We start from the raw sequence: 24,252 nt of genomic DNA on the forward strand, positions 1-24,252 counted from the left end.
CATGCAAAGCTGCTGAGAATGAGCAGAGCAGATTAACATGTACACAGACAAGTTGATCATCAGGAGTAAAAAACACAGAGAGACGCTGATGCTCTTATATGTTTTTTTATTTTTCAGTACTCTTTTTTCATCCTGCTGCGTATTTGCGATGATTTTCTTCTAATATATGATGCGTTTTTATATGGAGGTGCGTCCGAAAAGGTGCAAACATCAGCAAACACAAAGAAAGAGCAAGAGATTTTAGGTTCGACAAACACGTTGCAACTCGGTGACGTTCACCCTCCTCCTGGGCCTGCGTCGCTTCGTAATGACATCATCATTTTGTGATACGACAGCGCCCCCTATAGGTTCAATATCTCACTGTTTTTGAGTAAAAAACTCAGCGTTTCAGTTTTTATAAGCAGGAAACTTTAAAACTGCCATCGTCAAGTTTCTAGAGAGCTCAGAGTCGAACCCTGAACGCTTTAAAACACAGACTTTTGTCTTTTCTACACTTTCTGCTTCTCATGAACCAGTTTACAAACTCATGCTGCCTTCAGGTGACGCAGATTACCATCGTTGCGAGCCTTATCAACGATGGTTCAGTGTTCCCGCTCTGATTTTGTGCTTGTGAAATAAAGGATTTGAAACCCTGCACTTATTTTTTGCAAACTTGTGAAGACTCGAGTTAAAGTATTTGAGAATGTCTCAGTAAAATGACAACAGGCAGCACGGAGACAAAAGAAACACTGTGGACGTTTAAAGCGGCGAACGAACGCACACATCTGGTTTTTCTTACACTTTAAGACATTCTCAAATATTTGATGCGCAACTAAAATCTTTTCTTCGCAGGCGTTCGTATGAGTTTGTGAAAGGTGACAAATGTCATGGCGTCACATGTAAATAAATCGAAACAACATTTTTTAAATTTACTTTAACTTATAAAAGTTAAATTATATAGTTAACAACAGTAGGAGAAATTATTTTATCTATGAAAGTTATTACATTTATTACTAAGTTGTTGCTGATTTTTTTTCCTGTCTATGTTGAATATATTTTATTTTTTTCAGCTTTTGTTTCATTGCTGTCGTGTGCTAGCGTGCTATCATACGAGCTCATTTGTAGTTACTTCATGTTTGCATTTGAGGTCATTTTTTGATGCATATTCTGAAATTTGATGTTTAAGAACAATGTATATTTTCATCATTTTAGTTTATTTTGAAAAGTCTCAACAGGATCTTGAGCTTTATTGTGAAAGGTTTATGTGAAAAATAAACAAGTGGACGGTTTGTTGCTAACAAACCGACGCTTAAAACAGTCGCTTGTCCGTCCGTAGTGTGGTTATTTTAAATATAAGACAAAGAGAGAAAGAAAGTAAGATGGCCACTACATCAACATTTAATTTCTATCTAGATTTTAGATTTATTTAGATAATAAACTGAGATTTATGAGATATGTTTTGGTTATGTGACTGGCACTTTGCTTCCTCCGTACAAACGGGCTCTCACTTGATTTTTGAGGCGAACTTATCTCGTAACTTGAAGGCAGTTAGATTGAAACTGTGTTCTGGTTCTGGGTGTCCTGCTGAGCCTGAAGCAGAGGATGTGGTAGAAAAGACACCCGGTACAACATTTCTGTCGAGTGGTTTGGTTGTGTTGACGCTTACAGAAACATTAAGAGGAGAGCGTTCGTGCCGAGCCGCTCGTGTTCCAGTCCTCGCGGTCCGACCCAGAACCCCAAACTGGAAGACATTCTCAGAGGCAGCGCAGCAGACTGTGACTGGTCCATTCATTTCCATCCTTCAGTCCATTTATCCATTTACAACCACGCCCCGCCTGACCCCGCCTCCTTTTACCCTCCACTTCCACCGATCTGAATTTAGCCTCAGAGTGTTTTTAAGTGTCATCTCTGCAGCTTGGTGTCGGCCGACGGGAGGTGACGAGTTTCCCAAAAAAAAACACATCGAAGTTCAAACTCTCGTTCATCTGCAGGCCGAGCTCCTCATTCGGTGTCCAACTCCAGTCCTCCAGAGCTGCCTGCAGCTTTTAGACGCATCCTTGTTCCGACACACCTGAATCAAATGAATGGTTTGTTATCAGGCCTTTGCCAAACTTGATGTCTGCTGAAGAGGGAATCCAACCTTTTGATTCAGCTGTGTTGGAGTAGGGATGCATCTAAAAGCTGCAGGTAGCTCTGGAGGACTACAGTTGGACACCCCTGGGTTAAAGGGACTTTTTTGTACGTGCAGAACTTCATCAGCAGTTGTTGTTTTAACTGTTTTAAAACGTGACTGTTCTTTAAACCTTTGCTCTGTTTTTATCCCTACGCTCTTTTCGCCAACAGATGTTACTCTCTTACTTGGCATATAAGGTGTTTTTAGTACCTTACTTAAATACGGCTACACTGACTTGCTGCTCCTTCTTATGGTACAAACTGGCCCAGCCTAGTTCTAAAATGAGCAGCTGCTTATTCAGGTTCTGAGAGCTTCCTGCAACAGAATCAGGATCAGAAGAACAGCCGGGACTGTTTTGGGGACTTGGTCCAATCTAGATGTGGAACCAGGGACAGTACAGTACAGTGGAGGGACATTTCAGCCTGAGCAGAGGTTTTCCATCTCTGATCTTTATGACTCAAAAATATCTTTACAAATGATTTTATGATGACAGAAGTTTCTCAGGATTGTTCTGAGCCAGCGTGACGACAGAGGCTGAACTTGTGGAACCACAGTATGAGCTGCAGAGACAGGATCGCAGCACTAATGGCACTAACGACTTTCCATACATGCTGCAGTCCTGGTGATTTTCTCCCGCTGAGAACGGGGAAGGCAGTGATAGAACGTGTGCAGGAGGAAGGTCGCGTTTGATGGAGACTCGTTTCATTTTTTTCCCGGTTTTCTTTTTGGGAAACTCGGCTGGTAACATCGGAGAGAAGTAAAGGGTCTGAGTGAGAGAAGAAGGAAAGTCTTAGAGGTTGGAGAGGGCAGTGCAGCGACTCAGGCTGAACGTCTAAACTTTACTCTCTGGAAAGGACAAGATCTCGCCGTCACAGAGCAATGCAAGGAAGAAACGTACTCAGGGTGGACACAATAAAGGGAACTTTCAATCCTGAGCATCCACCCAGGGAGCTGTACGTCTGCTCTTCCTTAAACTCTTGACTTTTATTTTGAAAGATGACAGGAAATCTTTTCCTTTCAGCTGTGCGAAGTTCAGACGAGGTTGGAGTAAAACAGTTTTCAGGGCAGTGCTCTTTGTCTACACAAAGCGGGGCAGTGTCAGAAACGCTCCAAAGCCCCCCATCGGCCGACACCTGAATGCATCACGGTGGAGGGAGTGAAAGCGGGAGCGTCGGACGTTTTATCCAAACACATTCACATCCATGACAGAGCTCATAAAAACCTGTTCTGGAGTCTTTTGATTCACTAATCAATAACCGACCACTTCATCTTTTCCTTGAAGTTAAATTTAAAATTCAAATTTCTTCCACTCTCTTGAACCGCTGCACACATCGTGCCAAGTCAACATAAACAAATGGACCAATCAGAGCTCAGTGTGCCCGTCCTCATCAAAATCAAACATACAGTCGTGTTAATAACAGACAAAGTGAGCGCATGCTGTGGCGTTTTAACCCGTTAAATCCTGATCACGCAGAGCTCCAACACGCCTGCACAGGGCAGGTCGCGGCCGGCTCGTCGTTCAGCTTCAGTCCTGTTCAGACCGGATCAGAGTTACACAACTCGGCTGTTAGTGTCTCAATAAATCATTTAAACCTCCCCATGTCTGCGGGGGCGTCGCACAGAAAGTACATCATGCAATATTTCTTGTAACGCCGCAAAACCCAAAATCTTGTCGTGTGATCAGACCCTGAACGCAGCACAGAGAGACTGAGCTGCGATCAGTTTTTTATGAAATTATTGGTGGACTTCACAGTCCTGCTGATCTCTTTTTAAAACCAGCAGCTTTCAGACCAACCTCGTGTCTGAAACTCCCCACAGTCAGAGTTACACCTCCACCTGTGCTCACGGCTCTTTGACCTTTCCTGCCCCGGGATGTGTCTCACAGGCTGCAGGCCTCTAACAGTAACTCACACCAGCCATGTTTTGGAGAGCAGACTGTATATAAAGGATAGCTGTAGCTACCAGGACGTCACTCGCTGTAAAATTCAAATAAAATTCCAGAATTTCAGTCGCCAAAACTGGAGCTCAGACTTCTTAGGCGGAGGAAATGATCTCTAACAGTGTTTTTTACCAGGCTGTTTATTTCTACTGTAAAGCTGAGCATTTTAACATATGGGTCTATGGGCACTGGCTCACTGCTGAAAGTTGCTGCTTGATTTTGGGCTCCTGCCGTCCTTCATTTATTACTTTCTGTGCAATGGAAAAGAATTAGCACTATGCTAAGCTGCACATTTCTGGCATGTTTGCACAGTTCATGGTTACTACAGACCGGTTACTACTACAGTGGGTGTGCTCGCTATAATCTGACAGCACACTGACTGTATCGTTTATACAGAGAAGCATCCAGGGTTGTTTTTGCCCTACGCTTCCCCTGAAATGATTAATTGATTATGTTTTAGGATATTCAAAATCCCCCCATCGTCAACTATTTGTTCATGGAAAGTATTTGGGAGTACACCATCTATACTACAGTCTGTTCCAACCGTAAACTGGGCTTGTATTTGACCTATAAACAGCTGCAGGTGCTTTTACAAGCCTCTTGGCAACCCACCTCCACCCCAGCTCTTCTGGGGTGTATCATATCTGATGTCTCAGATGCATAGTGACAAATATAAACTCCTCTGCGGACGTAACAGCCGTTAACACAGCCTGAGACGAAGCCTGCAGACAACACTCCGGGCTGAAAGGTCAAAGCCTTTCTCTGAGCCTCGCACAAACTTTTTAGAACTCGATCCTTCACGTTTGGATGCGTTTAAAGAAGTTTAGTCGGTTTTCGTCAACGTGAAGCAAAAGCAGGAACTCGATCTACAAACTGCTGAGTGATTTTAAAAAGCAGGAATGTGGAGTTCACGTGGACACCACCTGCAGCGACCACACAAACCGGCACGCTGTTCTGATCCTCTCAGGCGTACAGTCACCCGGTCGCCCGACTGACCTCCGTCACAGGAAGCGGTCCGATCGGCACAGAGCACAGAGACCCGGCCGTCTTCCTTCCTTCAGTCGCCAGTGTCTGCAACAAAAACCCACAAAGGCTCCCACCCCGAAAACACAACATAACGCACGTAAAGATGTGGCAGCTGAAGAAGACGAAACAGAAAAGGTCTTCCTTCCAACCGGACAGAACATCACGCAGAAGAAGAAGAAGAAGCGCGGCGTGTCAAAAGTGCGAAAGTCTTTGCATTCATTAAGAAATGAAAGGAAGTGAAGTTTCTACATGGCTTAAAGCTTCGGAGTTCTCAGCGCTCGCTCGACTCGCAAAAACATTTTGTCGTCGTTGTGACAGAAATGATGATGATGATTACAATGTGGCGATGAAGAGTAGGTGGGCTAGCCTCTCGGCACCATTTCAGCAGGGCTCTTTGCATAAAATGTAAATCATCATCATCAACGTCTTGATTTTTTTTCCATTTCCGAACAGGCCCCTCCCCCTCGCCCTCCCCCATTTGATTTAAAATATTTCATAACGAGCACGAAGACCCCACCGCCCCCCCCTCCCCTTTTTTAAGCTTCTTTTTTTCTTTGTTTTCGCCGTCGTTGTTATGGCGGTTGTTGTCGTCGTCGTCGGTGTGGTTGTAGTTGTTGTTGTTGCTGAACAGAGGGAGTGTTAAAATGGGAGTTCTCCTCCTCCTCCTCCACCTTCGCCTCGTCTTCCTCCTGCGGGTGGCGCTGCAGGCTACGACGCCTCTCGTTCTGTGGAGGACTCCGCTGCCCGCTGCTCCCTCTCCAGGCTCCTCGCCCGCTCCTCGCTGTTCATCGTCGGGCTCCTCGAGGACTTCAGCAGCTTCTCCTCGAGCTCGTGCAGCGACGGCTCCTTATACATGCAGACTACAGGGGGGAGGGCGGGGGGAGGACGGGGGTGAAAGACAGTGAGTCATTAAAGCATCACGCCACCACCAACTCTCGAATTTACACATAAAATAAACTGAAAAACATCCGGACGTAAATTCAGATGTCAGAGTTCAACCTGTGGTGCTGCATTCAATGACATAATCATAACTAACAGGTGTGCAGTTTGTGTCGTGGACGAGGATACAGCTGAACCTGCAAAGTATAAAGACAAATCTATTAAAACTAGCAGCTACTTCGAGGTCTATGTGCTGACGTTAAATAACAGAAAAGAAGAAGAACGAATCAGAAATGAGGAGGTAAAAGAAGACATCAGTGAGTTAACGAGGGGGGAGAAGGAAGAAGGGGAGGAAGGAGGCTGAAGGACACAGAGGAAGAGGAGAAGATTGACAGAAGGACGAGAGGAAGGTGATAGTTGACAGATGTATAGTTGATGGATATTTTTAAATGAAGATGAGGGATGAGAGGGGAGGGGCAGAGCAGCTGAAAGCAGAGACGGAGCTTCATGTTTCCAGTTAAACCTCCATCTGTGATATTAGAGCTTCACCTTGTCCTCACACTCTGAGTTCTGGCTGGACGACCTCGGCTCCTGGCTCACCTCTGAGCTCTCCACGCCTTCCTCAAACTCTCTCGTTTGTCCAGGATCTAAGAGCACAGCAGCTGAGCTACAACAGCTCCTACAAACCAACAGCACAACCTCCCAGTCTCACAGTCAGCTGCCGTTTTACTGCTTTTATCTTCAAACAGGACTAAAAATATCACATTAAAAGACTTCGCTATTCTTCCAATTCATGCCGGTAATTCTGGTTCAAGTTCACCAGGAAATACGAGTCTCGGCTGCTTTACTGTTAAGAGGGTCAGTTTTTACGTAGGCTTTACTGGGCCAACGGTTCACCTGAAGTAGGTCAGAATGTGAGGCTGAGGATTTTGAGATAAGACGTTCAGAAACACATTTTCCTGCCTCTGTGTTTTAATATCAGGACGTTTCCAGCACAGTTTTTACAGTTTAGGAAGGCAGAATGTAGAATGTAGATGTCAGTGTTTCAGTGTTAAGCACCTACATTTACAAAATCACCTCTAAATGCAAAACCTCAAAGCCCATTTTGCTTATTTCACTCATCTTCTACTACGATAAACTACAGACATGTGGAGAACGGTCGATTTCAAAGTACAAAAATCCCAAACTGGGAGAAAAAGCAGACTTTTCTACTTCTCCTTCTCTCATGTTTGCGTTTAAAAAAACAATTTTTTTGTAAAAATACAGAGTGTGGAGTTTAGCTCAGAGCGGGAGGCGAGGTTACACTTTCCTCTAAACACAACTTGTGTGTCTTTCACTGACGCGGAGCAGAGGAAGCTGAAGATATCAGCAGCGTGTGCACACAGAAGAACCATGTGAAATAGTTTTAACATTAGCTTATTAAAAGTTTTGAAATATGATGACTTGTTGGTTAAATGAAATGGAACTGAAACAGTTGCTTTTTTCCTCAAATGTTTAAATATTTCTGAAAATTTGAAACATCTGAAGGAATGATTTTCTTTGACTCTTCTCTTTATGAACGATAAATTCTGTATCCAAACTGAATCGTGAGCTCCTGTCGTGTAAACATGAACCAGAAATTTAACTGTTGGACTAACGTCATCACAGACCTGCAAAATCAGTCATGAACTGTAAGGATAAACATTCACTCTGGGACAACAGAAAACAAGCGTGCCTTGAACTCCAGGATGGTTCCCTGAGGACCTCAACAATACTGCAGACCCACAAACCTGCTTTACATACAAAGAAAATCGACGGTGGCATTACTAATTCACACTTCGTCCTCGTGTTTTCCAGAATGTCTTTCTGTCTGACCCGTGAGACACGAAAGCATCGCCACCACCAACATCTGTGTCCACAGCTGGTCTCACCTTCGATGGGTCTGGGGACAAAGTGTGAGCACGGTTTGGTTTTCTTCACTCGGTTTCCCTTCATGATGATTCCTTCCTTATTGAGGCCCAGGAACCAAGCCCGGCCCGACTCGTGCTGCCGATACATGGTGGACGAGTAGATGACGTAGTAGTTTTCAAAGACCGACTCCTTGAACTTGCACTCTGGTGTGAACACATCCTGATACACAAACACACAGAAAACATTTGAAGTATAATCAGCAGAGAGATCATTTTGTAGTTTTTCTTACACGACCGCCTGCTTCACGTCTCTGTGCGTCCACATGTTTGATTGCACGACTCGGCTGCTTTTATCTGAATTTTATTTTGAAGTTTAAACTTGGGGCTTTTATTTTAAAATGAAGCAGCAGCCTTTTAGTGTCACGGTTCAGTTTGTGCTCAAAGCTTTCGTCATCATTTTACTTCCATATGAATCTGCCTGCCTCGTGTGACAGGACAGGAAACGGTCACTACATGCTGATACTTCACGTTACAGACACACGGCAGGATGTGATAGGACACAACACGCGAAGCAGCCAATGAGCCGCGACCAATACGAAACACCTTGAAGGTGATCGATCACATTACACGCACACGATAGCGTCAGCAGCACTGCAGCGCAGAGGCACAGCGTCACATGTAACAGGACGAGAGTCTTACAAAAGCTGGGTCTTAATTCTCAGCCTGAGGTTCACACTGAGCACAGGTACACACTAGGGCTGCCACAAACGATTATTCTGATAGTCGACTAGTCACCGATTATTTTTGCGATTAGTCGACTAATCAGATCATCATCCATTGGACGTAAAACATACAGCTTATTGCACCAGCAGCATCTGCTCTTATATAACTATCATTAGCTTACAGCTTTAAGTGTTTAAGGTCTGTGCTAACTAAAAATAAAGACAAGATGATAGTTTGTTAAATTTTAATGAAATTTGGAGATTGTTTCGGTGAAGTTTAATAAACTCCTTGCTATCTAAAATATAACAGGACACCGGAGTAAATTCTCGAGCATCTCACACTTCTGATAATCAGCTGTCTGCTTGACGTTTATTCAGCTGTGTAAAAACTATAATTTAATCTCAGCCAAACCGATTTACTCAGGAACAAATAAAATACTAAAAAAAAGCCAAACAATAACATTTTGAAGTTATCTAAGTGACTTATATATCATGTTTAACCTGAGTAGCGAAAGACGGCGGTGGGTTTGAAGACGATTTGCCGGGAGTCCGGTGTTCTCACGGCTCTAGTGAGCCTAGCCCCCGGTTAGCTATCGAGCTAGTGGGTAACAGACGTCTCTGAAAATATGTGGTGTCTTGATAAACTGAGCAAATATTTGAGGTTTACACAGCTACATTCTCGCCTGAAAATATTTTAATCATTTATTTTGTGACCCAGAAAGAATAACAAGAGTAATATTAAAACTAACTAGCTGCCGCCATTGTTGGAAACTGAGCTGGGCCGCGCTATGAATTCTGGGACAGAGCTTCTTCTTCTTCGGGGTTTAACGGCAGCTGGCATCCTTGTACATGCAGTGCTGCCATCTTCTGTTTCAGTCCGTTATTACACTCTTAAATCCTACTACTTATTCCTGCGTCTTTTGTGATGCTTCAAACGAGGCGTCGACTATTAAATCAGTCGTCGACGATTTTGATAGTCGACGTAATCGTGACTAGTCGACTAATCGTGGCAGCCCTAGTACACACTGAGCACAGGTTCACTCTGAGCACAGGTTCACTCTGAGCACAGGTTCACTACTGCAGTCTTTACAAAATTTTAATTAAACAAAAGGAATCTGAACTGTAAGAACTTCAATAATCCATAAAACATAAATGGGAAAGGAAGCTCAGAACAAAGCAGCTGAAGAATAAAACTCAACATTATTTTGAAAGCTTTAAAAAGCTTTTAAGTTGAAATATTAATGTAAGTCTTGTTCGTGCACTTTATCCTTCACGGAGCAGGAAGCTGTGGTGGACATTTAGACACCAAACGTGACTGCTGGGCCGTTTAAAGTCCCAGTTTAGCACCTCCCTCCAGGTATAACAGGTGTGTGTGTGTGTGTGTGTGTGTGTGTGTGTGTGTGTGTGTGTGTGTGTGTGTGTGTGTGTGTGCACCCTCTGGATATAACAGGTGGTCAGGCGAGCCAATCAGAGCAGAACATCCCCCCCTAGCCTACAAAAACCTGTCCCAACATTTGAAACTTGGAGTTTCTAAATACAGTTGTTGAAATGTGTTTTTCAGAAATCCAGAGCCGGCGTTCAGTTACCTCAATTCTGTGTCCACTTAATAAATAAAAAGCAGTTTTGGTCAGCAGGTCTGGACTGCAGGCTCCTGGAGAAGCTGAGAGGCTGTTTTTATATGTAATCTGTTGCTGATTATGTTTGTGTCGCTGTGCTTCCTCTCCCAGCCTTTTGCTGCCCTGCTCCAACCTTTGAGACGCGTTCCTGTCATAAAATTTGTATTTGATGTAAAAACTTTGTTCACCGTGAGATGTCACAGATGCTAATTACAAATCTGTCTCATTCCTTTAGAGTGTTTAAAATGATTCACGAGTGACTGAGAATCTGATAAGAATCAAGCTGAAGTCACTACTACACTTAATAAAACCCAACACAAACACAGCAACAGATAAAAAGGAAAAAGGAGCCACGAGGAAGGAAAGACGGGACTTCAAATGGAGCGTGACGATGATGTCGAGGAGGAAGAGGAAGCAGAATAAATGATGAAAAGCGTATTTTTTCCTCCCAGCACGCAGCCTGCCTCTCATATCAAGACGTGATGGTTTCAGTAAACAGTGTCGAGACGCTCGGGCCTCCCAGCACAACTTTACTTGCAGCTGTCTCACCGCTCATGCTGTAATGCTCTTACATAACTGCAGAGCAAGAGGAGGAGCTGCTGTACTCTTCATCTGAAGCTACACCTGAGAGAACATGAGTTTATATTTTATGGAGCCGAACCAAATCCTCACTTTACCTCCTAAAAAAAACAGGGCTGCCTCTTCCATCCTGGATTTATCTGGCATGTGGTTGAAGGGCTGAGAGATGGGATGAAGTCATGTGATCTCCCCGCTCTCGATGGGAAGCATTTACATTTCAAAGCATTGAGCAGTCAGGACTGACTGGTGAGATGGGATCAGGCCAATTTGTGATTAATTAATGATTAAGATTCATGAAGAGGACCATCGAGCTAACAAGTGCAGAAACATTTACTAACAGCTGCACTTCCATATTTGGCATCAAACCACAAAGCAGAACTGAAGCGCAGCTGCAAAGTGGCAGCAAGGTTTCATCACGTACCCGCCACGAAGGCACGCTGGTGTTACACTGACTCAAACTACCACACAGTCAGCGTCCGCGGCTTCAAATCGCAGTGGTGGCTGCGATTTGACATCTGTGATTGACAGGCAGCAGCAGCCAATAGGAGCGCTGCAGAACAGGTAGTTCATGGTCGCTCCTCAGAATTACATCTTCCCCACAGCGCTGACCAACAATCGCAGCTAACAGCTAGCTTCTTCGGGCGCGCTGCGAGCTCATATTTAGTTTTTGTGTCTAACACGCCTGAGAAAGCTTCCTCGTCGCTGTTATCCTCCTCTTCCTCCACCACTCTGCCTCCATCCTGATGCTGCGCACAGAGAGGCGCATTTTAAAGTTTTATGCACGTGTTGTGAATTATGGATGTTAGATGGACTCACTGAGGCAGAGCAGCCGTACAGCTGTAGATGTCCTCGGTCTGATCAGCGCTGTCCTCCTAACTACTTGCATTGTTCATCATCAATTAATTATTACACACGCTGTCTAAAAGTGGAACTTTTGTACCGTAATGTCACCGAGTTTGCATCTGAACACCAGCTCGAACAGAAAAAACAAACCCAGGATCTCTTTGCAGGGGAAGAACTGGATCGGTCAGATAATGAAATAAGATCTGAAATCAGATCTTGTGGGGATTAAAACTGAGAGAAGTGTTTTCACTTCAGTGAGAAACTTTATCTCAGTGTCACCCTTTAAATTCTGCCCGAGTCCTTGAGCAAAGCAGTAACACCTTATTACCTCACAAACAGTAGTTGATACTATCAGTGTTTTCAGCAACGAGACGTGTTAATAGTTAAAATGATTGTTGGGGACACGTCAGGAGCTCCTGGCTTTACCTGTTCCCGCAGGTGTTTGTGTCACCTTGGAAGGAAGTGACGCTCCAAACCTTTAACGAAACAAGCTCAAGAAGGACATGAGGATGAGGCAGATGTTCTTACAGATGTGTAGAGGAATCCCTCGGCGTTCATGGCCACGTACAGCGCGGCCTTCACTCCCTGGATGGCCACGACCCTCAAACCTACTGGGATCAGGTTAAACAGAGCTGGAGGGCGAGAGACATAGAAACAGACAGAGAGAGAGAGTTAGGTAGTGAGAGGCAGAAATGGAGCAAAAGTAGATTAATACAAAACGTCACAGAGAGCACAGAAGACGGACGGAGCTACCAGGAAGTCACAGTTACCGAGCTCTTATTGTGAAACCTCGAGTTGAGTCATTTGGCGTTTTGAAAGCAGATGTGACGATCGAGCGGCGGAGATGAACGAGGAACTAAGATACTGCACTAAGTAACTCCTGGATAAAACTCCCCTCTTAACGACCATGATTTCAAACGTTGATGACCTGGCTCTCTTCCTCTCCTTACTCCTGCAGGTTACTTCCTGTTGAAAGGGTGTTTTTCCTTCCCACTGTCGCCAAAGTGCTGCTCATAGGGGGTCATATGATTGTTGGGTTTTCCTCTGTATGTATTATTGTAGGATCTACATTACAGTATGAAGCATCTTGAGGAGACTGTTGTGTAAATAAAACTCAGTTCGAGACCTCCCAGAATATTTTTGTTCTATGAATATATGCACGTATATATCAGAAGGAGCAGAAACTTTTAACACTGCAGGATGATGTGAAAATGGTGATTGCTGGAATAATTCATCATTGGTGGGTTAGCCACGAGGTCCCAGCGTCTCAGCCAGGCTGAGGTTGACACCCGGACTCTGGACCGTTGCAGCAGCTCCATTCTTTCCTTTTCCAGCTGTTACATGCTAGCATGCTAACAGAGGCCTGTAGAGTCTCCTGGGGGGAATTTGCTGGGATATCCACTCCTGAGATGATGTCTTGAGTGTTTTCCACGTGTGGATACCGTCCTCCACTGTGGAATAACGGACTTGAGATTCTTTGGCGATGGCCTTGTCCCTGCATGACGATGGACATCAACTGATGCTTCTTTAAGCTCGTTGCTGATGCCTTTCCTCCTCTGCATTGTGTTAACACACAAACCTACAAACTACAGAAACGTCTGCTTCTATCTGTTCACACATTTGCAGTAAAAAGTGTCAGAAATGAAAATGTCATGAAGAGTCGCACAGAGCAGGTTTAAATTAATAAACCAGCAGTGATTCTTCTATCTCTGCTTTACATCTTCGGCACCTGTGTAAATCAGACCCACTCAGCATTAAAAAATCCCATTACACCTCTTCAAACTGTGAATTTTTGTGCTTTTAGTCGATCTGTAACGGTGGTTAAAACCCGGCTCAGCCTGCTGATGTGCTTCCAGCTGATAAAGCGAGAGAAAAAGACTGAATAAAAGCAGAGAGAGAGCGAGGGGGGGGTGATAGAGGGACGCAGTGATGAGAGGTGATTTAATCCTCGGGGACAGAGAGCTGCAGTGTGGGTGAGGATGAGGAGTAGGAGGAGGTGGAGGAGGAAGAGGCCTGTGGCAATGGCTGCGGTTAATCCTCCTTTATTTAACTCAGAGATGATCAGAGAGAAAGCGAGAGGGGGAGAGAGGGGAATCCAAAACATCTCCTCCTCCTCCTCCTCTTCTTGTCCTGTTTTTGCTTCTTTTTTTCCAAACCAAAAGGATTTACAGGAAGCAGCAGAGGCTGTAATCCTGAGCTCATCCAGCCGAGAAACAAAGACCTGCAGCGGAAACGTGACCGAGTATGGACGATCAGAAGCTGCCTTCAGACTGCTCCACCTCAGCTCACTCTGTTACAGACGGCAGCTTCAGCTCTGTTTTCTGACCCCAAACGGGATTTGTGGAATCGAACCAACGACCTTTTGCTTGCCAAGCGAATGCGTTAAACATGACAGCGTTGTAGGGGAGGTGCCTTTAGTGAGGGGAGGGTGGAGCGTGAGAGCGACAGATGGATTGGGGCGGAGTCTGCAGCGGTGCAGACGCTGCATTGACATCCCTACCCTCACCTGTGGGGAGTGACTGGAAGAGCTGCAGGTGTAAGCTGTGGAAATGCATTTCCTTTAGTGACGGGGCTTTCAGACATTCGTGAGGGGCTCAGAGCAGATCTGCTGGTCCTCCACATCGAATAGTTCAGGCAAGTCCGACCGGGAGGAGGCCCCGGCAGACCCAGGACTCACTGGAGAGATTATATCTCAGCTGGCTGGGATCAAACCCCCCCGGATGAGCTGGAGGAGCTGGCTGGGGCGAAGGAAGTCCGGGCTTCTCTGGTTAGACTTCATGACCCAAACCCGGGGAAGCAGCAGAAGATTGTTGGATTATGTTTATGTTCTGATTTAATGAGCTGTTGTATTTGAGATCCTTCTTCTGTGTAATGTTTTACCTCTGAGCTGTTCTCTTGTTTGACATCGGATGATTTGATCCACGGTGTTTTTACACTTTGGCTGTGAAACACAGAAGTTTCTTTTATGTTGTCTTTCCATACAAGTTGGAGGTAGCGACCACGACATCACACAGTAGTGTGTGAAACAACATGCTCACTGAACCCTTCATAAAACCGACTCCTGACACCAAACTTTACAAAATGACCTCATCTATTTATTTAGCATGACCCAAAACGAGCCCATAAACCCTCAGGATCGCCCCCTGGAGGCCATTAAAAAGAGTACAGGTGTAAGGCAGACAAATACAGTTTTAATGTGGGACTCACTGTAGTCGCTGTTCTCGTCCTTGGTCCCGCTGATGGCTCCATCGGGCTGCATCTGCAGGAAGAAGCCCTGCTCGCTGAAGAGGCGCGTCACGATGCCCTTCAGCTGCGGCTCTGAAACACAAAGACCGATGTGAGGTCCAGCCCGCGCACACACACACACACACACACACAGTCTGTACCTGACAGCAGGTCGTCAGGTAGCATTGCTGAGTTTATCTCACTCATGTGTTTCTTCTTCTTCTCTACTTTCACATTTGAGAAGAAGAAGAAGAAACAAGCGTACATCCCAACATTTCCCGTCCAGCGTTCCTCACACAGACTCGACCGCAGAGAAATGTCACACCTGTACAGTCAGCTTGCAAATCACGCTAGCTAGCATTAGCTGATAAATCAGCAGTTCACCCTTTGCTTGCATAAGACATATAACACTAACAGTGTGTTAGCCACTAGTTTAAGAACATGTTTAAACATGAAGGCCCGGCAGACCAATCTGTGTGGAGAGAGTCAGGAAGTTCCTGAAGCCCCAAATCAGTGACCTTTGCCCTCAGAGTTAGCAGATGGCTGCTGATGGGTTTCCAGCCTGGGCCACGTGAAGCTTAAGGGCACACAAACACACATGGTTCAAACCCCAGGGTGTCACATGTGCCCCAGAGACAAACCCCGAGGCCACGGCTCAGCGCGCGAGTCCCTCCTGCTTGACCTTAACACCGAGCTGAAGGTCTGAGGACGTAAACACGGTAGAAGCTGAGGAGACGAAGTGATGCTCCAGATGACAATGTGGGCCAGAAGGACTCATCTCTGGCAGAAATAGACCAAAAAGACAGCGAGGCTAATGTGGAGCAGGCCGCTGTGCTACTTAACATCTGAAAGGACCGAAGACACACATACGTGTCCGGAAACGACAACAAGGTAAATCTTCACCTTTTAACAGAGCAGACGTGAGTGTGGAGGAGCTGACACACAGCAGGACCAACCGTCCCTGCAAAACACAAAGACCTAAACAAAGACCTTTATTGGCTGCTGCTCATTAAAGTCGTTTGGTTTTACTCTGATTACCCGTCAAACAGCTCACATGTATAAATCTACACTTCCTACATTTCATGCAGTCACAGTATTACAGGCCTTGTTTCACAGAGAGGAAGTGGATGCAAACAGCTTCCTGCTTTAAACGGATCATTTTCACATTGTTTGACGACAGCATCACTGACCCACTGCGTTGTGTGTCCTTATTATCCAATTCGTCCTCACTCCCAGCCGGTCGCAGCAGATGGCCCCGCCCCTCCTTGAGCCTGGCTCTGCTGGAGGTTTCTTCCTCTTAAAAGTGGGTTTTTCTTTCCCACTATCGCCTTGCTTAAGTGCTCGCTCACAGGTTTACTTTCTGGCAAAAGCAATCTTGGTTATGAATTCAGAGAATAATAATAGCCTCCAACATGATCATTTTAAAGGATTTAAGGTGTCAAACAGAAATTAATATTAACTAAATACCGATAAGGACCTAAAGTTTATATTCAAGGAGCTAACTTATTTATTTTTGGTCATCTTTATGTTCATAAATACATTCAGTTGTTTTCCCACATATTTATGTCATCAGTGCATTTTAAAGGAAGGCCATAGAAGTCAGCTGGTTTATTTTAGAGGGCAGTGGCGTACCTCACGCTGTGTTTTGATGTTCAGAAGTTGAATCCAAAGTCAGCGTGCTGACGATTCAAACACCGACAGTCACGAAACATCTGCAAGGTGTAACCTCTAATTATAAGCACGGATCCAGGAGCTATATCTGTGAGTGTGTGTCACGCTGTGTGAAGACAAGCTGTGAGTTTTAACATCTGTGAGGCTGCGGGCGACAAAACACCTCGTCACACGCTGCTCCCCGAGCTCAGGCGTGATCAGACTGACAGCGCCTTTAAAACCCAACCTCGTCTTCCCGAGTCGCAGCGAAACGATAAACGCTGAACTAAGAACGCCGTCTGCTGCTGTGGGAGCTTTCTACACGAAGAAACCGTGATATCGATGAAAGAAAACCACCTGCTCATCTCTTACATATATTTATCGATGACCCGAGATGGTACAAAAGCCAACGTTTTCTAAATGTGCATTCCTTTTAAAGGCCACCAGGGGGCGACACCTGAAAGAAAGACTTCCTGTCCTTTAGAGGTCTACGAGGAAATAGCTCATGGACCTCATCACTGGTTTCCACACACCAACACAGTGATGCTGTAAATCAGGAGTGTCAAACATGAGGCCCGTGGGCCAGAATCTGCCCGACGATGACTCCAATCCGGCCCACTTTAAGTTTTGCAGTTTTCCCTCCACGCCACGCCAAACTACAGGATATGCTCTGTGAATTAATGAAAACTTTACATTGTAAATGTGTAATTACAGGACAGTCTGAGCGATGAGCTACCAGAACCTTCTCTGCAACTTTCCTACCTGTTTCAAGCCCACTACACATCAGTTTTCCTTTTAGGACATTGCAGACTGAGAGAGCGCGCCGCTTGATTCTGGCCCTCAGGCCGCACTTTGCCACTGTGTGGTCGATTCTGCACAAAAAGGTGGCGAAAAAGCTGAAGGAAAACCTGGAAGTGCTGCTGAAGGATACTGGAGGCACGCGGTCGTGTTTTGATTTGAACGTGAGCAAAGTTGGGGGTGAAATCTTTACGGCTTCAAAAAGGCTTCATGCAGTAACAGATCTCATTAGCAGAGGACTCACTGAGGGTGAAACATCAAAGCAGGGCAAAGTGCTGACGTTGAGCTGAACGCCGACTTCACCAGCTGCAGAACAACTCATGAATAACTCGGCCTCTTCCTACCAGCTCCTTACTGGAGAACTTGAAGTCTGCAGACTCTGAAGGAGCTGATCAAGCACAAGTGCTGCGTAATAGTTTCTTTAAGAAGCTGTTTGTTGTATTGCCAAGAAAACAGGAGGAGGAGGCGACGGCGGGGAGTCGGCTAATGAGAGATGAGAGCTGCAGCTAGCTCATAAATGTGTAAACGCAGACATCCGTCCAGTTCTCCGACGCTCTGCTGCTGCTCTCCGAGAAGCTTTCTCTGGAGGGAACGCTGCTCGAGTTCAGGTCGACTTTTATCTCGTTATTCTGCAGGAGGACTAAAAAACATAAAGGTTTGCAGTTACTTCAAGAAAAGAAAAATGGCGTCTGGAGTCACACCGTGGGGATCTGATGATGCAACGCTCATTACAAATAAAACAGGGAACACGGAAGAACCCACAGCAAACAGGGAGGTGAGTTTTCTTTATGCAATCCAGTATCATGATGAACCCACAGAACATACAACACCACGGAAACCTCAAATTAAAGCTGAGCTTCAACTTTCTGAGCTTTAAAAAGCTGAAACCGTCCTCGTCAAGGCAACCACTGAACTTCTTCAGTGTTGACGGACCCTCAACAGACACAGGTAAGGAAAGACCTGAATCTGAATCTGAATTTATCAAAGTGAACATAAGGATAAGCTTTATTCGTCAGTTGCAGTTGCCTGCAGCTGAAATGACAGACCTACAGACAATATACAAACTTACACTGGGGAGACAGGTCAGGCTAGAAGAAGGGATAGACAGTGAAATATGTAACATATGGGGGCAAAGTCAGGAGAAAAAAGGGTTTCTGCCCATGATGACTTCCAACAAGTGAGTCATCATGAGGAGGAAACACAGAAAACTCCATAGCACATGAAGAAGCACAGATATCATCACACTATACGCCATGAAACACAGACAAGCAGCATACGGGCGGGGGTACGCCGATGTACACAGTGGTCGCGGACGCTGCAATTCCTCGCGCCTCCAGCTGAGCCGCTGTCTCCATCGGGGGAGGGGGGGGGGGGGTAAGCACAGTTACTGTAACAGCAACTGTGCAGCAACCAAGGTGTCTGTTTAGTGTTCGAGTGGGAGGAGCCAGACGTCTGAAAGCGACGTTAATAACTAGGGGGGAGGGGCTTCAAAATAACTGCCCGGATTTGTTCAAGCTGCCAAGTTGGGAGGTTTTCTTCCTCAAAGATTCCTGCGTCATGGAGAGGAAATGTTCTTATATGGCGATCTCAGGTGCACAAAAGGCCTGCTCACCTGCTGTTAAAACCTTCTGTTTGCAAGAGACAGCCAATCAGAGGAAAGCTGAGTTAAAGCTGCAGGTTGTTCACATTAAATTGGACCTGTGTTATTTCCTGTCATATATCTGCTACTTTACGAGCGACAGCCAATCAGAAGGACAAAGGATGCCCTGTGTAAGATAAAGGAGGGTTATTTTGAATGGTGACTCGTGCTAAGCTGCTCTGATCAGCGTGGTCATGAACCTGTCTGAGAGCTGGCCGCAGCAGCAGTGTTCCCGTCCCGCCGTAACACGGCAAACCTTTGCTCTCCGAATTGTTCCACCCACCTGGTTTCCGGCGTACTGGTCTTTTCTTTCCGCTGCAGAAGCGAACTTTGCTAAAGACGCTGAAGATGTGTCGCTCACACAGAGACCTCGGGTCTTTACTGGGACTTGAGCGTCGCTTGTTAGTGGCGACTTTGTCGCTGTTGGACTCGCGGGCCTGGCGCTTCTGTCTGATCAGGGAGCTGGCGATAGCCGCCGCCATATCTCTGAGAGGAGGACGAAGCCACAGAGGAACAAAATATCTGCTCCTGCTGTCCGAGTCTGAGGCTGACGACCCTTCAGTCCAAAACAGGTGACATGTCGCCTGACGGGCCTCGGAGGGACCGAGTCTGGATGACAAATCTTCTCCCTTATGGCAGATCGTTGATTAAGAACCAAAACGTTAGAGATCCGCTGTGAGGAACAGCTGATGCACAACGGTCACACGTACAGGCTTCAAAACAAAAACACCAGAAGGATCCTGAAAATCCACAAAAGTGAAGAACCCGGAAGTCGTTTCACGTTCGTGCGATTCACCGCACAAAACCTGTGTGCACTCCGATGTTAGGAAACAGATATTCCTCTTAAACAGTTTAAATAGTTGATTTATGAGTATATGTTTACATGTTGAGGCTTCCTTTCTGATGACTAATCCAAAGAACGGAGATGAAGTCCCCGCACTCTTCAGCTGAGGGTTTGGAAATAGATCACAAATCCTGATGGAGCTCTGAAAGACGGAAACTTTAAATATCCAGAGAAGAACGGAATACCTGTTCCCTGAATAACCCTACAGGTTCCCACACTAATCACACAAGTTCAGATGCAGCACTGGCCTGGAGACGATTAATAAAGGAATAAAGAAAAACTCTGAATTAACATTTGTTGAGTGATTACGCCTCGATCGACGAGCTCATCGTGTCTGCTGGGTAATTTATCACTTTAGGTCGCCTCCATCTTTCAGACGCTCCGATGGAAGCGCACATGGCAGCAGGGATTTTCTCGATTTACGCGCCACAAACAGAAGAATCAAAGAGCTTCACCGTGACGTTTCTTCACATCTCTGTGGAGCGAGAGGAAAGCATCTTCATCCACCCGCCTACATCAGCTCGTCAACAACTTCCCGACATGCAGAAAAAGAGGAACAAACCCGAGAAGTTCAGAATTATCCCAGAGAGAAGAGCCGATAAAGCCGCCGATTCCACGCGCATGCACTCCGCTCTGCTCTATTTTACTCTACTCTGTTCTCCTGCCTCATCCTCTCCTCCTCCTCCTCTTCCTCGCAGGCTGAGAGCTGCTGAATGTGAAGAGAGAGGAGCGAGGAGAAAAGAGAGCAGCCGTCAGCGAGAGATCGAGGAGAGAGAGAGAGATGGAGAGAGGAGAGGTGGAGGTGTGGAAGAAGCTCCTAAAAATATTCCGCCTGATGTTTCATGTTGCTCCCACATCAGACCACTCCATCTTCACTGCAGCATCCCGACGCACACGAGCGCGTTACACGCCGCAGGACGACTGGTTACTACAGAACAACATCAGCATCGAGGCGCCCCGCTGTCGGAGTCGTGCATGTTAGAGAAAAAAACCCTTTCGTTTCACTTTAATCTTCAAACCAGATCATCACAAATTACAGCCAACCGCTGGCTTCTGCACTGAGCGCAAACATTTTGTTTGTTTGGACCCAAAAGTGACCAGATCTGGACACGAGCGTGGTTAGAAGACCTCATTTAGGCTCTGATCAATTTTAAAATGAGGATTTTCTGCTTTTGTTTTGAAAATATTTCCGTCTACAGGAAAGGCAAAAGCAGCTGGCGATAAAAAACCTCAGAATCCTGCAAACAACACGGCGCTGTCTGATATCACAATCTTTTCTGCACATTTGAGATTGCAGCACAAAATCAGCGTTTGCCTCGTCCACGCACAAACATGTTCTGGAGAGCATCAGCATGAAAACAACTTCAAAGGCTACATTTTCATTGACCTAATTGAAAAATAAAACGACTGAATTTTAGGATTTTGGGGTTGTTTTTGTAGCAGGACACAGTTTGAGAAAATTCAAAAACAGTAATTATTACAGAATTATTAGCAACAAGCACACTTCTCTAGAAAATTGCCACATAGCTCAGACATAGTCCTCATCATCTTGAACATTAATAAAAAATTCCTCTCTGCATGTGACCCATTCACTCAGCAAAGCAGTGGGCAGCCACCAATCTAGCGCCCAGGGAGCAGTGTGTGGGGACAATACCTCGCTCAGGGGTACCTCAGGGTAGCCGTTCAATGGATTCGAACCCCCGACCTTCTGATCATAGGGCCACCAATCTACCTACTGAGCTATCCCTGCCCCTACGAAGCAGCTTAGTGTCACTTTGAGAAGGAAAGTCTGTTGTAAGAGGCGGCTCTCCCACAGGGCTGCTCCGTTATGGCAAAAATCCAGATCACTTAAGGAAACTGAGGCATACTGAGTGTCTTGATGCACGCTCAATCATCCAGGTAAGGAGATCCCAAAAGGTTGAGTCTGTTCATCTGGAGGTTTCAGTGGGAGAAACGTTTCATCATCATCATCAGGTGACTTCTTCAGTCTCAGCTGACTGCAGGTTTCAACCTTATAAAAAGGACATTTGGACAATGACTGAAACCAGCCAATGGGCTGGGAGGTCACTTTCTTTATCATTAATATGCAAACTGACATCAATAACCATGAGTCCCATTCACAGAGAGTTGGGGAATGGCTGCAATCACAGCATGTAAGATGGTGACAGATGTACCCTTAGGCCCCCTCCTCCATTCAGAGATGGTCTTTCCCTTTTCACGTAAATGGCCTCCTTGACTCCGCCCTCAAACCAGCGTTCCTCCCTGTCCAGGATGTTACATCCTCATCATTGAGTGTCCACTGGCCTGTAGGTGTGAATAGACTGCAGAGTAGCTCTTCTGTGTTGGTCCATCCACTTTGAGGTTGTTTGGTTTTGTATGGAGGAGGTTGGGGTGGATGGATGGGTGCAGGAAACAGAAATGTTCAGACAAATCCTGATCTTTTCCTCATCTGATCATATTCCTGATGAAACCAGATATTTACATTTATATTACTACATAGCAGACAGCTTATTTAACAGTGATTTGTGGCCCATCTCTTGCTGCTGTGGGTTTTATTGTGGAGCAGAAGCCCTGAGGAGATTCTGATTTATTCACGGAGGGAGCAGATAAACGCAGTGCAGTAAAAGTCTTCACTTTTTTCATGAAGCATGTAGTCAGTTTAAAACAACGGAAACAAGGTGCATGTTAAATTGTCGAGCTCTGCAACCTCTCAGTTTCTGCTCTGAAGCCTCTCTGCTGTGCCGCGCTCACACTTCCTGTCAGAGGCTGTGAAGTCAACTGCAGGGTTACATAAAGGCATCTTTATTCCCGCTGCATCTCTACAGCGGCAGCACACACGGCTCACGAACACGTCGCCGGGGCTGAATAACCGTGAGATCTGCTCCAAGTCAGGAAACGCTCTCTGAGCCCGCAGGCAACGACGTGATCTGACACTCAGCCCGCCGTCCTGTCGTTCTGCGCTCAGAGCAGAAATGATTCACTCATCGCTTCACATCTGATCACGCTGTGAATGCTGGAAAGCTGCAGCCTCAGGTGGGGAGACAAACCCAGAGAAAACTGATCCCAGCTCTGTGGACACGGCTGAGTCTGAGCTTCATTATGAAAGAGATAAATCTACAACAAGTATTTCAAATATGGATTAAAATACAGCTTTTTTCTAGATTTGTTAAATGATTCTTTGGCATAAGATTTCCACTGAAGCCTCTTTATTTCAGACCTCTTACTACTACTGCTTCTACAACTGTTTGTTTATACAGTTAACCTCTCAGCAGTCGTGCTATTGGTCAGATAATGTCATTAAAACGGCTCCAACAGCACAAACACAGTCCAGAGGTGCAGTTCAGGTGAAGCTAGCAGACCGCTAGCAGCTACAGCTGCCTGTGTCACCAATGGATCTATTAATGCAAACTTTAAACCTTAATACAATTTAAACATTGTCCTACAAAGGAAGAAATGATTTATAGAGACCAAAATAGTTTTTCTGTCAGGCTGTAAACGCGCTTATTTCTGCTGTTGGACATTTTATCGTGGGAGTCTGTTTGGACTGACTCTGGAGCCCCCTGTGGACATTAGAGGGACTGCACCTGTGTGTTGGTTGCTGTCATATTTCTGGCGTCCAGTAGCCGTTAATAGCTGCATGTTTGTGTTTTAATTACCGTGTTTATATTCTTTCCTTGTTGTTTCTGCATTGATGTGTAAATGGAAAATAATACAGATCCATATTTTTATTCTGGTACTGCAAGGCATAGCTTTACATTACATTACAGTTTCTTTAAGCCCTCCTGATAAGTGAGCTTTCATCTGATTGACCAGCTCTGTAAGCCTACCGAGGGGCACGTATAGGCCCAGTGTTATCAGTAATCAGTCCAAACCGAGAACTCAGAGCATCTGAGTGTTCGGCTCAAACAACTCACCTAACAGGTGGTGAGGTACCTGAAACCCCACAAATGGCTTCTTAGTCAGACGTCCACACCTACTGTGCTAAAGACAGGTGACCACAAGATCTTATTATTATGGGGGTGGGCACTTATGCTAAAATGCTGGTCCTTTGTGACTGACCTAATAACACGGCGTACTGAGCTGCTGCAGCTATTCTCCTGTTAAATCTGCTGATTAAAGCAAATTTTGGGGGTTTTAGGATCTGGTTCTGATCCAGATCATCTCATTTTTCTTTCTGGAGAGTGAAATCCTGCAGAGAAGTGTGAAACACTTTCAGCAAACAGGTCATTTCAGCGCCGTTAAAGACGAAGGCTCCACCTCTCTTTGGTTTGTCTCTGGACCTGAGGCTGAGGCGTCCAGCAGGATCCATACTCACGCACCGAAGTGAAACTGAATGGGATTAACTTCGTCACTAACCGGGTGCGCACGTGTCAGTGAACGCACCATCATGCTGAATGTAGGCCTACACTCTCGCAGAAAAAAAAAAAAAAAAACAGGTCAGCGTCTTTAAT

The 24,252-nt window shown here is 45.6% G+C and overlaps 1 protein-coding gene across 1 annotated transcript; it reads right to left on the reverse strand.

Annotated features, from left to right (window-relative positions):
- Positions 1 to 89: 89 nt before the first annotated feature.
- Positions 90 to 21,145, reverse strand: LOC146372825 (fibroblast growth factor 12-like). Its single transcript, XM_084951245.1, has 5 exons — positions 19,241 to 21,145; positions 14,853 to 14,963; positions 12,174 to 12,277; positions 7,907 to 8,105; positions 90 to 5,977 (listed from the first exon to the last, which is right to left on the reverse strand). The coding sequence occupies exons 1-5, from the start codon at positions 19,437 to 19,439 to the stop codon at positions 5,826 to 5,828; spliced, it is 765 nt and encodes a 254-aa protein (XP_084807371.1). The 5' UTR covers positions 19,440 to 21,145; the 3' UTR covers positions 90 to 5,825.
- Between the last annotated feature and the right edge of the window lie 3,107 nt (positions 21,146 to 24,252).

The sequence above is a fragment of the Perissodus microlepis genome, chromosome 14 (assembly GCF_051167445.1).
Source record: "Perissodus microlepis isolate ML-2025 ecotype Zambia chromosome 14, ASM5116744v1, whole genome shotgun sequence".
In the NCBI taxonomy this organism is placed as follows: domain Eukaryota; kingdom Metazoa; phylum Chordata; class Actinopteri; order Cichliformes; family Cichlidae; genus Perissodus; species Perissodus microlepis.

Bases quoted from the DNA above. Each gene is read 5' to 3' on its own strand.
- LOC146372825 (XM_084951245.1), bottom strand. From the start codon at position 19,439: ATGGCGGCGGCTATCGCCAGCTCCCTGATCAGACAGAAGCGCCAGGCC. The intron at 8,106-12,173 runs GTAAGAACATCT...TTTGTGTATCAG, and splicing joins AGGGATTCCTCTACACATCT to GATGTGTTCACACCAGAGTG. The intron at 5,978-7,906 runs GTGAGACCAGCT...TCCCCCCTGTAG, and splicing joins TGTCCCCAGACCCATCGAAG to TCTGCATGTATAAGGAGCCG.